At 41.5% G+C, this 16,290-nt stretch overlaps 1 protein-coding gene across 8 annotated transcripts in view; it reads right to left on the bottom strand.

Moving 5' to 3' along the window:
* The window catches only part of BCL2L13 (BCL2 like 13), an 85,523-nt gene that overhangs the window by 63,548 nt on the left and 5,685 nt on the right, over nt 1-16,290 (bottom strand). For 5 of the 8 annotated variants that reach the window (XR_006819542.1, XM_046010970.1, XM_046010979.1 and 2 more), the window contains exon 2: nt 9,260-9,446. Coding sequence is in view for 7 of the 8 variants with exons in the window: in XM_046010970.1 (XP_045866926.1) it covers nt 9,260-9,398 (139 nt within the window). In the remaining variant the exon portion in view is untranslated. Of the gene's footprint in view, nt 1-87; nt 339-9,259; nt 9,447-16,290 lie in introns of those variants that run through there. The other 3 variants (XM_046010971.1, XM_046010972.1, XM_046010973.1) reach the window with 2 other exon arrangements.

Raw genomic sequence — 16,290 nt, 5'->3', positions numbered from 1 at the left:
CCATACATTGCTGGTAGAAACCCAAAATGATACAACCACTGTGGAAGACAGCTTGGTAGTTTGTTACAAAACTGAAGATACTCTTACCATATGACCTAGCAACCATGCTCCTCGGTAGTTATCCAAATGAGATGAAAACTTCTATCTACACAGAAACTGGCCCATGAATGCTTAAAACAACCTTATTCATGACTGCAGAACTTGGAAGCAATCAAGATGTTCTTCAATAGGCAAATGGAGAAACAAACTATGGTACATCCATAAAGTGGAATATTACTCAGCGATGAAAGAAATGAGGTGTCACGATGAGACACCACACTCCACATCCATCTGAATGGCTATTACAAAACAAAAACAAAACCAAAAAACAGAGAACACATATTGGTGAGGATGCAGAGAAACTGGAACCCTTGTGTATTAGTGACGGGAATATAAAATGATGCAGCTACTGTGGAAAACAGTAAGGCAGTTCTTCAAAAACTTAAACGTAGAATTACCATGTGATCCAGCAAATCTACACCTGAGTATATACCCATAAGAACTGAAAGCAGAGACTCAAACAGATGTAACACCAATGTTAACAGCAGCCATTACTCACAATAGCCAAAAGGGAGAAATAACCCAAATGCCCATCAGCATATGAATGGATAAGCAAAATGTGTGATATGCATATGTTAGACTATTATTCAGCCTTAAAAAAGGAATGAGGGGCACCTGGCTCACTCACTCAGCAGAGTATGTGACTCTTAATCTCAGGGTCATGAGTTCAAGCCCCATGTTGGGCACAGAGATTACTTTAAAAAAAAAAAAAAAAAAGGAATGAAATTCCATCCATCCTATAGCATGGATGAATCCTGGTATCTAAGTGAAATAAGTCAGACCCAAAAGAACAAATATTATTTGGGTCCACTCAAATGAGATGCCTAGGAGAGTTAAATTCATAGAGACAGAAAGTAGAATAGTGGTTGCCTGGGGCTGAAGGGAAGAGGAAACGTGGGGAGTGACTGCTTAATGGCTGAGTGAATAACAAACCAGTAGCACAGGTGCCCTGGGGTGGCTCAGTTAAGTATCTGCCTTCCGCTCAGGTCATGATCCCAGGGTCCTGGGATCGAGCCCTGCGTGGAGGCTCCCTGCTCAGCAGAAAGCCTGCTTCTCCCTCTTCCACTCCCCCTACTTGTGTTCCCTCTCTCACTGTCCCTCTCTCTCTCTCTCTGTCAAATAAATACATAAATAAAATCTTTAAAAAACAAAAAGCTGAGTGAATAACAAACCAGTAGCACAGGTACATGTATTTGATAGTCACATTCCTAAGAGATGAACTTACTCTCCTTTCTAACTTAAGAAAGAAAGGTCTTATTAATAAATCCATGTTAATTACTTCAGCAATAAGGTACTCTGTGTTAATAAGTGCAAAATTGTGCATAACAGAAGTTATTATTTGACATCAAATATGCAAGTCAGCAAGACTAGTCATAATATGTAATCCAGAACAGGGTTTACTATATTCAGCACAAACTAACACTGTCTGGAAGAGCTGGCTGGTTCTGGAAAAGTATAGAGTTAACTACCTATGGAAAAGTCTATAATCAGCACATGACTTGGGAAAAAAATGAAAAACATTCAATGTGACAAAAAATCTTGTGTCATGAATTGGGTCACCTCCCTTAACCTCTCCTTCTCATGCTTACTGCTTCATGAACTTGAAACAAAACCCTACCCACATTACACCAATGGATGCTACCACAGATCCTATTTATAATAACATGGCATGAGAATAAGCTCTTCATCACATTTTAGATAACAAATGGGATAGCAAAGAAGCAAAGACAGCAGTAAGAACCTAATTTTTCCCTCTAAAAAGTCAGTCTTTCTTCTTAAATGTCACAACCTAGAAGGGACACAAATCACACCACTCACATTTCACATGGCCCTGCCTAAATGCAATTTTCCCATACTCCCAACAAGGAGATAAGAATTAGGTACGGGTGAACATTAGTAATCGCTATCACAGGAGTCTACCATTCTAGAGTGCCACAGTTTGAGGAATAAGCATGGCTTGTTTAAAATAGTAGACAGTAGGGCGCCTGGGTGGCTCAGTGGGTTAAGCTGCTGCCTGCGGCTCAGGTCACGATCTCAGGGTCCTGGGATCGAGTCCCGCATCGGGCTCTCTGCTCAGCAGGGAGCCTGCTTCCCTCTCTCTCTGCCTGCCTCTCTGCCTACTTGTGATCTCTCTCTGTCAAATAAATAAATAAAATCTTAAAAAAAAAATAGTATACAGTAGAGGGGTATGGGTAGTTCAGTTGCTTTAAGTGTCCAACTCTTGATTTTGGCTCAGGTCATGATCTCAGGGTCATGAGATCGAGACCTCTGTCAGCTCTGTGCTGCTCTGGGAATGGAGCCAGCTTAAGATTCTCTCTTCCTGCTTAAGATCCTCTCTGCCCCTCCCTCTTCGCTCTCAAGCTCTCTCCAAAAATTAAAATAAAGATAAAAATTAAAATAAAATATAAACAGTAAGAGATGTCAGGGCACCTGGGTGGCTCAGAGCACAGTTGAGCTCTGCCTTCAGAGCATGGTTGAGTGTCTGCCTTCAGCTCAGATCATGATCCTGGGGTCCTGGGATCAAGCCCCACATTGGGCTCCCTGCTCAGTGGGGAACCTGCTACTCCCTCTGCCTCTGCTCTCCCCACCGCTTGTGCTCTCTCTCTCTCTCTCTCTCTGTCAAATAAATAAATAAATAAAATCTTCAAAACAGTAAGAGACATCAGATGCTATAACTACTGGGACCAGAGCAAAGAAACCAATGAAAGTTTTGTAAAGCAGCCTTAGGGGAATGGAAAAACTGCGGGTTTCCAATGTAAGAGGCAATGTTAGGATGTTCAATATGCTTGCAGCATGCAAAATGCAGGATGGAGGAGACATAAAATGAAGGAGAAAAATTAGGAGACACTTGCAGTAATTTGAGGCAGGACCTGTAGGATATTGGGAGAATCCTCATAAAATTGGGGGAGTTGGTAATAGCTGACAGAAAGGGTAAGAGGGGCACCTGCTGGCTCAGTCAGTAGAGCATGTGACTCTTGATTTGGGGGTTGTGAGTTCAAGCCCCAGGTGGAGTGCAGAGATTATTAAAAGAAGAAAAAGAAAAAGAAAGAGGGCAGAAAGCAGAGAACAGAGCTAAAGAATGACTTCTATGTTTCAAGCCTGGGTAGCAGGTGGTATTGTGAACAAACTATTATAAACATAGGGGCTGGCTTAGAAGGGAAAATAAATACCTGACTTCTAGACCTGGGTGTCTAATACTGCACTAGTAACTAGTCACATCAGCTTTTTAAAGTTTAAATAGAAATGAAGTTAAAAATTCAGTTCCTGGGGCGCCTGGGTGGCTCAGTGGGTTAAAGCCTCTGCTTTCGGCTCAGGTCATGGTCCCAGGGTCCCGGGATCGAGCCCCGCATCGGGCTCTCTGCTCGGCGGGGAGCCTGCTTCCCTCTCTCTCTGCCTGCCTCTCTGCCTACTTGAGATCTCTGTCTGTCAAATAAATAAAATCTTTAAAAAAAAAAAAAATTCAGTTCCTTACTCACACTAGATACTTCAAGTATTCAACTATCTCCTGTGACTTATGACTGCAATATTGGACAGAGCAGATAGAGAACATGTTCATCACTGCACAAAGTTCTATTACATAATATTTTTCTAAACCTCAGACTATAACTAACCAGAAGAAGGTTGTTGTTTTTTTTTTTTTTTTAATTTGTCAGAGAGAGAGAGAGAGCGAGCAAGCGAGCACAGGCAGACAGACTGACAGGCAGAGGCAGAGGGAGAAGCAGGCTCCCTGCCAAGCAAGGAGCCCGATGTGGGACTCGATCCCAGGACGCTAGGATCATGACCTGAGCCGAAGGCAGCTGCTTAACCAACTGAGCCACCCAGGCATCCCCAGAAGAAGGTTTTGGCAAAGTAAATGAAACTGGAAACTGAAAAGGAAAAGTTTTAAGGAATTTGCAAGCTCACTGAAGGGATTGTCATGTGCCCATTCCAAAGAAGGCTGATGAACACCCTAAATGTTCTAAAGCAGGAGACTACAGATATTTATTTACTGACATGAACAGATGTTCAAATATGTTGTTAATTTTTATTTTTATTTTTATTTTTTTTAAAGATTTTATTTATTTATTTGACAGAGAGAGATCACAAGTAGACAGAGAGGCAGGCAGAGAGAGAGAGAGAGGGAAGCAGGCTCCCCGCTTAGCAGAGAGCCCAATGTGGGACTCGATCCCAGTACCCTGAGATCATGACCCGAGCCGAAGGCAGCGGCTCAACCCACTGAGCCACCCAGTTTTTTATTTAAGATTTTATTTATTTGAGAGAGAAGGAGAGTGAGGGAAAGTGACGGAGAGGAGAAGTAAAATCCCCACTGAGCAGTGAACCTGACATGGGGCTGGATCCCAGGACCCCGAGATCATGCCCTGAGCTGAAGGCAGATGCTTAACCAACTGAGTCACCCAGGCACCCCTAAATATGTTGTTAGTTTTTAAAATGTAACCAAATGGCATATGTACCACCTCATTTTTATAAACCATAAATTCAAACTTGTATGTTCCTATATAAATGGAAAAAAAGGTTAACATTTCATCATTTTAATTACTGGATTATAGAATTTTTCTTCTTTACTTTTCTTAATGCTTTCATATATATTAAAAGCATTATAACAGAAAAAGAAGTATGATTAAAGAATAGAAGTGACAACGACACAGACCTGGGCTTAATATAAACAATAACAGCATTTAGTTTTATGCATAAACAGATTGTGCTCCTTGATAGTAATGAGAAAAATAAAGTACCCTATACTGATAGCCAAGTGTCAGCAAACTATAACCCATGGCCACATCTGGCCCACTGCATGTTTTTCTATAGCCCATGAGCCAAGAATGATTTTTACATTTCTAAATGATTGAGAAAAAATAAAAATATTACTATTTTGTGACATAAAAATTATAGGAAATTCAGTCTCCATAAATAAAATGTAACTGGAATATAGCTACACTCACTTATGTTTTATCTATGGTTGCTTTGTGCTACAACGGCAGAAATCCATGGTTCGACAGAGCCTGTGTGTGGTCTTCTCATAGCTTCACGCTGTTGCATAGCCTATTGCATACCGCAGTGGCACAAGTATAACCCCATGGCATTTCAACTGCCACCCATATCGCTATACCGCAACCTTTATTTACCTGCATACACTCATCATGTCAAAACAAGAGAAAAGCAGACTTTGAATATTCTGCTTTTAAGGATTATTCTCTTACAAATTAGATGACCAAGTATTGTACTTACTATGCAATGACATTATAGCTATGCCAGAAGCACGCAGTATACACTGATACTACCAGACCCATCAGAGTACTTCCAACTCAAGGGAAAGCAAGTCAGAAAAATTAGAAAATTTAAAATAGAACTTCTTATCACAGAATTTCTTCATAAAAATAAAAAATGAAAATGAGGCTGCAACTAAAGTTTCTACATGGCTCAGCTGTCAGTCAAGCAAGGAAAGCCATTTACTGATGTCAAGTTAATTAAACTGTGTTCAGTTAAAGCCGCTAAAGAGATGTGTCATAAAAAAAAGTTTTAGATTATTAGTCTTTTGAAGAGAATAGTTGCTCAATGCGTTGAGGACAATGGGAACAACATCAGTAGTCAACTCAATATAAGGCAAATAATTCTGAGTGGTTTTCTTTGGCTCTTGATGCACTGACAGTTGTGTGAAACTGCTCAGCTGTTGTTTATTCAAGGAGTTCATGACGAGTGTGAAGTGACTAAAGAATCGGATGCCTACACAGAATAATTACGGGTGAGAAGATTTTCCAAAAAATTGAGAAAGCACTAATTCACTATAACCCAAAGTGGAATCTGCTAAGATGTGTTACCAATAATGGCAAAATACATGTGGAGCATAAAAAGCCTTCTTCTTTTGACAAAATTAGTTTGACAGAGATTGTGAAAATGTAAAGTATTCAAGACTTATAGTTATTCACGGAAGTATTCATCAGTATGTACTCTGGAAAATATCTGAATCTATCTAATGATAAGGAACCAAGAGTTTTTGGTTGTTTTTTTTTTAAGATTTTATTTATTTATTTGAGAGAGAGAGGGAGGAGAGGCAGAGGGAGAGAAAGCAGACCCCTGCTAAACAGGGAGCCTGATATGCAACTCGATCTCAGGACCTGGGATCAATCATGACCCAAGCCGAAGGCAAATGCTTAACCAACTGAGCCACCCATGTACCCCAGGAACCAGGAGTTTTAAAAGCGAACTTCATTTGCTGTCATGAACTTAATTACTGTCAGTTCCATGAATTTTTGTCAGAAACAGAAGCTGAGGGGCACCTAGGTGGCTCAGTTGTTAAGCTTCTGCCTTTGGCTCAGGTCATGATCCCAGGGTCCTGGGCTTCAGCCCTGCATGCTCAGAGGAAAGCCTGCTTTTCCCTCTCCCACTTCCCCTGCTTGTGTTCCCTCTCTCGCTGTGTCTGTCAAATAAATAACTAAAATACCTGGGTGGCTCAGTGGATTAAGCTGCTGCCTTCGGCTCAGGTCATGATCTCGGGGTCCTGGGATCGAGCCCCGCATCGGGCTCTCTGCTCCACAGGGAGCCTGCTTCCTCCTCTCTCTGCCTGCCTCTCTGCCTACTTGTGATCTCTCTCTCTGTCAAATAAAAAAAAAAAAAAAGAAAGAAAGAAAGAAATAGAAGCTGAGGGCACCTGAGTGGGTCAGTTGGTTAAGCATCCACCTTCAGCTCAGGTCATGATCCCAGATCCTAGGATGGAGTCCCGCATCGGGCTCTCTGCTCAGTCGGGAGCCAGCTTCTCCCTCTGCTTGCCATTCTCTGTGCTTGTGCTCTTTCTCTCTCTATCTCTCCCTCTATCAAATAAATAATATCTTAAAAAAAAAAAAAAGTTGACTATCTTTTTTTTTTAAGATTTTATTTATTTGACAGAGAGAAAGCACAAACAGGCTAAGTGGCAGGCTGAGGCAGAGGGAAAGGGAGAAGAAGGCTCCCCGCTGAGCAGAGAGCCCAACATGGGGCTCAAGCCCACCAGCCTGAGATTACGACTTGAGCCAAAGGCAGCACTTGATTTTGGTTCAGGTCATGATCTCAGGGTGGTGGGCTTGAGCCCTGCATCATCGGGCTCCTTGCTCAGCAGGGAGCCTGCTTCTCCCTCTCCCTCTGCCTGCCACACCCCTGCTTGTGTTCACTCTCGCTCTCTTTCAAATAAATACATGAAATCTTTAAAAATAAATAAATTAGGGCGCCTGAGTGGCTCAGTGGTTTAAGCCGCTGCCTTCGGCTCAGGTCATGATCTCAGGGTCCTGGGATCGAGTCCCACGTCCGGCTCTCTGCTCTGAAGGGAGCCTGCTTCCCTCTCACTCTCTCTGCCTGCCTCTCTGCCTACTTGTGATCTCTCTCTGTCAAATAAATAAATAAAATCTTTAAAAAAAAAATTTTTTTTTAAATAAATAAATTAATAATAATAAATAATTAGTATCTCTTATGAGTTTTTAAAGTTATTTTGCAGGAGTACCTGGTGGCTCAGTCTGTTAAGCATCTGCCTTTGGCTCAGGCCATGATCTCTGGGTCCTGAGATCCAACCCCGAATCAGGCTCCTTGCTCAGCGGGGTGTCTGCCTCTCCCTCTGCCTGCTGCTCACCCTGCTTATGCTCTGACAAATAAATAAAATCTTTAAAAAATAATAATAAAATAAAACAATTACATAATTCTAATCTCTGTTAAGCATGAAAATTTTTTTAAAGATTTTATTTGTGGGGCACCTGGGTGGCTCAGTGGGTTAAACCCTCTGCCTTTGGCTCAGGTCATGATCCCAGGGTCCTGGGATCCAGCCCCACATCGGGCTCTCTGCTCAGCAGGGAGCCTGCTTCCTCCTCTTTCTCTCTCTCTGCCAGCTTCTCTGCCTACTTGTGGTCTCTGTCAAATAAATAAATAAAATCTTAAAAAAAAAAGATTTTATTTATTTGAGAGAGAAAGAGAGCTTGTGCACAAGTGGCGGGGAGGGGGAAAGGGAGAAGCAGTCTCCCCTCAGAGCAGGGAGCTCAATGCAGAGTTTGATCCCAGGACCCACAGATCATGACCTGAGCCAAAGGCAGATGCTTAACAGACTGAGCCACCCAGGAGCCCCAAGGACGAAATTTCTAAAGAAAGATAGAATTCTGTTTATTTACGTGTACTTAATACATTTTTACATGTACCAACAACAATCATTTAAATTACCACACTCCTTTTTTTTTAAGATTTTATTTAAGCAGGGGGAGCAGCAGGCAGACAGAGAAACAGGCTCCCCACTGGGCAAGGAGCCGATGCAGAACTCAAACCTAAGGACCTGGGATCATGACTCAAACCTAGGACCCTAGGAGCTTAAGGCAGATGCTTAACCAAATGACCCACCCAGGCATCCCAAATTGCCACAATTTTTTTAATTTTTCTTAAGATTTTATTTATTTGACAGAGAGAGACACAGTGAGAGAGGGAACACAAGCACGGGAAGTGGGAGAAGCAGGTTTCCCGCTGAGCAGGGAGCCCGGTGTGGGGCTCAATCCCAGGACCCTGGGATCATGACCTGAGCTGAACAGACACTAAATGACTGAGCCACCCAGGAGCCCCAAATTACCACACTCTTAAAAAGCATTAAAAGTCTTTTCTGGGGGCGCCTGGGTGGCTCAGTGGATTAAGCCGCTGCCTTCGGCTCAGGTCATGATCTCAGGGTCCTGGGATCGAGCCCCGCATCAGGCTCTCTGCTCCACAGGGAGCCTGTTTCCTCCTCTCTCTCTGCCTACTTGTGATCTCTCTCTGTCAAATAAATAAATAAAATCTTAAAAAAAAAAAAAAAAGTCTTTTCTGGGGGGGCGCCTGAGTGGCTCAGTGGGTTAAAGCCTCTGCCTTTGGCTCAGGTCATGATTCCAGGGTCCTAGGATCGAGCCCCACATCGGGCTCTCTGCTCGGCAGGGAGCCTGCTTCCTCCTCTTTCTCTCTCTCTGCCGGCTTCTCTGCCTACTTATGGTCTCTGTCAAATAAATAAATAAAATCTTTAAAAAAAAAAAAAGTCTTTTCTGGGAATGAATCAGGGGTTGGGAAGGGATGGGATGAGGGGTTATTCTTTAAAAGATTATTAGTATTATTTGATCTTATAATCACAGATACAAATTATTTAGATATATGTATTTTTACATGTGAAGTAATTACTACTACTTAATATAATCACCTGAGCCAAAGACAATACCTTGGGGTGAGGAAAGATGTTGCTCTTGTAGCTTCTCCTGAGAGAGGAGTCCCAAGTAGCTGAGAACAACATACTTTGTTTCATAGTGAAATCCTAGAGGCACAGTAGTAGAGGACGCCATTGAGTTGGCTGGCAGAGCTCCAAAAGTCTACTTACAGATGTGTAAAACCTAAAAACATAAAAGTATTTTTTCAGTTTAAAGTTTGTTACATGCCAGTACATTTCCCCATTGACTACAATTTTTCAACTAAATACCAAAATAAATAATTGACTTTTCTTCCCAGTAATTTTTAAAAACTGTAACTTTAGTTTACTTACAAGTCAGAATTAATTCAGATTTCAGATCAAAAGCAAATTTCCCTTTCTAGCTCTCCCTAGTTTCTCTGTTTTCACCTATGTGGCAAAAACAGTGGCTATGCCCCCACCTTTCCCTCCACCCCAATATATATTCTCTTATTTCTTTTAATAATAACGCCTCCTAGGGCACCGGACTGGCTCAGTTAGTAGAGCATACGACTCTTGATCTCAGGGCTGAGTTCAAGCCCCACACCGGGTATGTAGATTACTTAAAAATAAAATATAAATAAATAAAACCTCCTAAATTCTAGCTAGGTCAATAGCCACACAACTGCAAACCATATCTGCCAGTTCCTTAGCAGCTTAATGAGCCAAATGATTAGCCTGAGTCAGAGGAATACGAGCAGAAGCTATGTGTGCAATCTGTGGGTCTCTCCCTAAAGATCTTCTCTTTCCTCCTTGCTATGGTTTGGAATGTGAATATGGCAGACAACCAGTTCCGACATGCAAACAAGAAGACCACTTGAGGGGCGCCTGGGTGGCTCAGTGGGTCAAAGCCTCTGCCTTCAGCTGTGATCCCAGGGTCCTGGGATCAAGCCCTGCATTGGGCTCTCTGCTCAGCAGGGAGCCTGCTTCCTCTTCTCTCTCTGCCTGCCTCTCTGCCTACTTGTAATTTCTGTCTGTCAAATAAATAAATAAAATCTTTAAAAAAAAAAAAAAAGAAGACCACTTGAAGGGATGGTAAGGTAACAAGATAGAAGATACTGGGCCCCTGAATGACCACGTGCAGCAGAGCCGCCCTGCCAGCCTTGACCTCTGGACTGACATTCAAGGCACTTCATTCTGAAATCTCTTCATTAGGCATCCTAACTTGTACCGTAATTAATATAACTACAACTTTTACCTCTTCCCATGGACTGAGTAGCTGTTTTACCTATCATGTGACTTAACAGTTGTTTCAAATATAAAATTCTTATTAAGGAGTTTCCAAATAACTGAGTTTTTTTACTTAAACAATGATACCAACAGCTTTAAGATCTCAGGAAATATCCAGGAAGAGAAAAACAGGTTCAGATAACTAGCGACACTAGTTAACTAGCAAAAGGAGACAAGCAATGTTGACAAAATTTAAGATCTACAAGCAAACTAAGAGAAATGTCTAAAAGTGATAAACGATGAAAAAATACATGGCTCAGTTGGTTGGGCGGCTGCCTTCGGCTCAGGTCATGATCCTAGCGTCCTGGGATCGAGTCCCACGTCGGGCTCCTTGCTCGGCATGGAGCCTGCTTCGCCCTCTGCCTCTGCCTGCCACTCTGTCTGCCTGTGCTCTCTCTCTCTCTGACTAATAAATAAATAAAATCTTTAAAAAAAAAAAAAAAAAAAAAAAAAAGAAAAAATACATGTAGAATTTAAAATACACAACAGAAAACAGTGGCTATACAAAGAGACAGAAATGAAGAGTAACATAAAACTATGCTTTGAGGAGTGCCAGGGTGAATCAGTAGTTAAGCGTCTGCCTTTGGCTCAGGTCATGATTCCAGCGTTCCGGGATTGAGTCCCATATTGGGCTCCCTGCTTGGCAAGGAGCCTGCTTCTTCCTCTGACCCTCCCCCTTCTCATGCTCTCTCTCTCTCTCTCTCAAATAAATTTAAAAACAAAAATTAATTAATTTTAAAAAATCTTAAAAAAAAAGTACATTAAATCAAACAGTAGGCCTTAGACTGCCCTGTGGGGTGCCTGGGCGGCTCAGTGGGTTAAGGCCTCTGCCTTCGGCTCGGGTCATGATCTCAGGGTCCTGGGATCGAGCCCCGTATCGGGCTCTCTGCTCCGCGGGGAGCCTGCTTCCTCCTCTCTCTCTGCCTGCCTCTCTGCCTGCTTGTGATTTCTGTCAAATAAATAAAATATTAAAAAAAAAAAAGAAAGAAAACTTTAAAAGTTTATCAACTTCAGAAAGCATTTCAAAATTATTAATACATACTAAAATGTGTCACAGCTTACGTCACAGGAATAAAAGGCACACCCTCTGTGTAACTACAGGGTGCTTTACTTTTTTTTTTAACATTTTATTTATTTATTTGACACAGAGAGATCACAAGTAGGCAGAGAGGCAGGCAGAGAGAGAGGAGGAAGCAGGCTCCCTGCTGAGCAGAGAGCCTGATGCGGGGCTCGATCCCAGGACCCTGAGATCATGACCTGAGCCGAAGGCAGCGGCTTAATCCACTGAGCCACCCAGGCGCCCCAGGGTGCCTTACTCTTAAAAAGCTCAAAATAGGGGCGCCTGGGTGGCTCAGTGGGTTAAAGCCTCTACCTTCGGCTCAGGTCACGATCCCAGGGTCCTGAGATCAAGCCCCGTATCAGGCTCTCTGCTTGGCAGGGAGCCTGCTTCCCCTTCTCTCTGCCAGCCTCTCTGCCTACTTGTGATCTCTGTCTGTGAAATAAATAAATAAAATCTTTAAAAAAAAAAAAAGGCTCAAAATAGCGGTGTCTGCCTTCGGCTCAGGTTATGATCCCAGCGTCCTGGGATCAAGCCCTACATCAGGCTCCCTGCTCAGCAGAGAGCCTGCTCTTTCTCTTCTCTCCCTCTGCTGCTCCCCCTCCTTGTGCTGTCTCTCTCTCTTCTGTCAAACAAATAAAACCTAAAAAAAAAACCCAAAACCCTCAAAATATTTGTTACATTTACAGTCACCATTTAATAGTGAAAGAATTTCAAATTTACAAATATAAAAAGGGATATCCATAGAGGAAAAATAAGTTTTTGAGGCCTATCTGGTCAGGTACTAGCTAGCAGTGGCGCTGTAATGAACCTTCGCTTTTTCACTTTTTCGCCTGCCTGCCATCTGAACCCAATTTCCTTTATAGGGAGCATCCAACATTGTGTCAATCTCGATAGGAAACAGAAATCTCCCAGCCCCTACTATAAAAGCTAAAATTTGAGCTAGATTTTTTCTTTCCTTTTCTCCTGTTCTGTGGCATGTAGCCAAGTGAGAGACTCCTATTAGGATCTAGAATGTGAAAGACACTTAAAACATAATTCATGGAGAAGGTTGTGGTACTAAGTCAGCAGATGCAGAGTTGCAGATCGGATTGCAGTGTCCTAACTCTTCTATTCCTTGGCCTGATCCCGGCTCAGTCTACTGCCAAGTCTCCCTTGGTTCCTGCCTGTTTCCCAAACCTAATTTTCCTGCTTCCCACCCATTCTGTGAGCTACCCAACGCCCTTTTCATAAGTTCCGTTTCTGTTAAATAAGCTAGAATGATTTTCTATTGTTGGCAACCAAGAGCTAACTGGAACAAGGGCCAAGACTGGAACCTAATTTTCTTAAAACTTGGGAGGCAGTTCCCCAACAACTGTAACACACTATTTTCATATGAAGATTACTAGACTAAATTTATAAGTTTAAAAAAAATCTTTAAAGACCTCGTATCAACCTACTAATTGTATCTACTGAAACAGAAGGTGGGCAACGTAGGTGGCTTAGTGGGTTAAGCCTTTGCCTTCAACTCAGGTCATGGTCTCAGCGTCCTGGGATCGAGCCTGAGCAGGGAGCCTGCTTCCCCCTCTCTGCTTGCCTCTTGCCTACTTGTGATCTCTCTGTCAAATAAATAAATAAAAATTAAAAACAAGGGGCGCCTGGGTGGCTCAGTGGGTTAAGCTGCTGCCTTCAGCTCAGGTCATGATCTCAGGGTCCTGGGATAGAGTCCCACATCGGGCTCTCTGCTCAGCAGGAGCCTGCTTCCCTCTCTCTCTCTCTGCCTGCCTCTCCATCTACTTGTGATCTCTCTCTGCCAAATAAATAAATAAAATCTTTAAAAAAAAATTAAAAACAAAAACAAAAACAGAAGGCAATGCCTTCTGGTAATTTTGTGCGTTCATTCAACTCCAATTTCTTAAGATACAACCTACTACAAACATTAGGCACAAAAACCATAATTAAGATTAATCACCTGCCTTCTGGAGTTTTTGACCAAGTAGAGACAAACAAAAATATGCAAATTAATCAGAACAATAAAGTTCTATGACCGTATCCACAGAGGAAGAGAGGGCAACACAAACGAGGAAGCAGCAAAGTCTCTCTGGGGAAGGGAAAAAGCAGAAATCAAGAAAGACTTTATATAAAGTAAAATCTGAACCAATCCTGGAACATGAAGAGGTATTCACTAACTGAACCAGCTTAGGGGGATGAGACAGGGATGTACTTTAGACACCAAGAAGACCAGGACAAAGCACAAAAGCACTTTTGAAACAGCATGGGACATAAATACTAAGGAATTTGGCATGGCTGAATCCTAAGACATAAGGGGGATGAGGCTCAGCAGGAGCAAGCAGCAGTCAGCACTTGGTGTGCTTTGTATACCATGAGATTCTGGGAAGCTTAGGTTTTATCTTATATGTAAGGAATTATTTTAACCATGTTCATAAACGAACCCCCTAAAAGTATATGCAAATTCTCTGTGCATCAGCATTTTTTTCTGGACAGAAAAATCATTCCATTTCTTCATTAGATCCTCAAATTAGATCACGATGTAAAATAGGCTAAAAACCACTATAGAACACTGCCAGGAACTATTGAAAGATTTCAAGCAAGAAAAGTGTATCAACAGATTATATTCTAGAAAGATCATCCTGGAGGTGATATGGAAGAATAAGAATAGAGACTGGAGGCAAGGACACAGTTAGGGGAATATTGGAAAAATCTAAACAAGAGATGTATGAAGGCATAAATTAGAGCAAGAACACCAGAAAGAAGGGGATGAAAAGGTAAAATATTAAGAGTCTCAAAGATTTGTTAACTAATTCAATAAGAGTACTCAAGACAGCTGTAGGGAAAGTGATGTTATTCCTATTTCTCAAATCAGATAATATAGGAAGAGCTGTTTTAGGAGATGATAACAAGTTCACTTTGGGGCATACTGAATTTAGTACCTAGGAGCTGTCCAGGTGAAGATGTACAGCAAGTAATTGGACATTCTTATACTGAGAGCTCTCAACTAGAAATACAAAACTGTGCTCTGCACAGATACAAGTCAATGAAATTATCTAATGAGACTGAATGGGGAGAGTTAGTGACTTCCAATGGATAGGAAGTGTCAAAATTTGGGGTAGGAGTAAGAAAGGGGATAACAATAGAGAGCTTCACTCTGGAAAGGGAAACATTACCTACTGTTTTCAGTTCAAAGTATAGAAAATAAAGCTCAGCAGATCTTCAATCTTCTTTGTTTTTTCTTCAATCTTCTCTGTATCAATGACTCAGTGCACGGATGGGAGGAAAGAATAAATGCAGCCATCATTCCCTACCCCAAGCACCACCACCAGAACAGGAGCCAGATAATTTTTTATTTATCAAAAGAAGACACATTTTAAAAAATATCTGTCAAGAAATACCAGTTTCATCTGAAAGAGAAACACCAACAGAATTCAGGGCAAAAGTAACATTTCAGGGGTTGTCCAAAGAGGAGAAGCTGGCAGAGGTAACCTCCAAGTCTGGACTGGGACAGTCAGAAAGGAAGAAAAACAGGAAAGATTGTGTTTACAGGAGTCAGAGGAGGAACTTCAACAAGAAGGTAGTAAAGAAATATTGAAATATAATAACACACCAAAAAGAATGAAAATGTCAGGGTAATGATCCCTGACCAGACAGTTCTATTTGTTGGCCAAGGGCAATAGCAAAAGGCAAGGAGTTGAAGGCTGAATGCTAAATGAAAAGGGAGAGATGGGGGTTTTAGTCTATTCTTTCAAAGAAACAGCCTGGTTGGATGGGAAGAAAACAATAGAGGCCAGTGAGAGGTAAGTTTGAGAGTTCATTTGTTTTTGTGTGTGTGTGTGTGTGTGCACAACAAAAGAGTCTTAAGCATGTTTACACTCAGTGGAGAAGAAGCCAATGAGGTGTAAATAAGTACAGAAAGCAAGGGATAAATTATGAAGTTGCAAGAGAGGGGAGAACAGAGCAAATGAGTAACAAAATTTCAGCTTTACAAAGTCTCAGAATTTTTGGGTAACTGGAATAAAGAAGTACTCATATTTTGAATAATGCTTTAAATACAAAATTGATGTTCTCAAATCTGTTATAGTCAAATTCCTGTATTTATAAAAAATCTGAATCTGAAGACAATTTTAGTCATACTCCAACCCAGATGCCATAGAAAAAGCATAGTTCACTGAACTTCCAAACTTGATTTTTAGCCTAGTGCTCTTCAGATTTTCTTATAAATCCCAATTGCCTAACCATAAATGCAATCTTAATCATGGATTTCATAATTTTCCATCCTCCACACTCACTTTACTATTTGCAGTGAAGTCCTCAACTCTAGTATACACATTAACATCCATACAACCATATATTTGGTGGATGATTATATTCTATTCAATCGTTTTAACATTTTTCAACGACCACACTAATGGAGAAGATGATAATACAAACTCCAATCATTTAACTTCAGTATACGTTTTTTTAGGCTTTAAATGTGCATTGGATAATCTAGTTATAAACATACCAGACCTAAATATGATAGACTTATAGTATTAAATATCTATCCAACTTTTAATTTAGCTTGAGCTTCCTTCCAGGTGTAGAGCAACAAAGCAGCTCATTCACACCTGTGATTAGGTGGTGGGACAGACAGACCTAGGAACACTATTACACAATTTGTGTGTGTGTGTGTGTGTGTGTATTTGCATGAGAATACGCAAAATGTAAACTCCACAGCACGACTACAGGG

This window comes from Meles meles, chromosome 7 (genome assembly GCF_922984935.1).
Source record: "Meles meles chromosome 7, mMelMel3.1 paternal haplotype, whole genome shotgun sequence".
Classification (NCBI taxonomy): Eukaryota; Metazoa; Chordata; class Mammalia; order Carnivora; family Mustelidae; genus Meles; species Meles meles.
The sequence above is the reverse complement of the archived record's forward strand: the minus strand, read 5'-3'. Positions and strand labels throughout refer to the sequence as shown.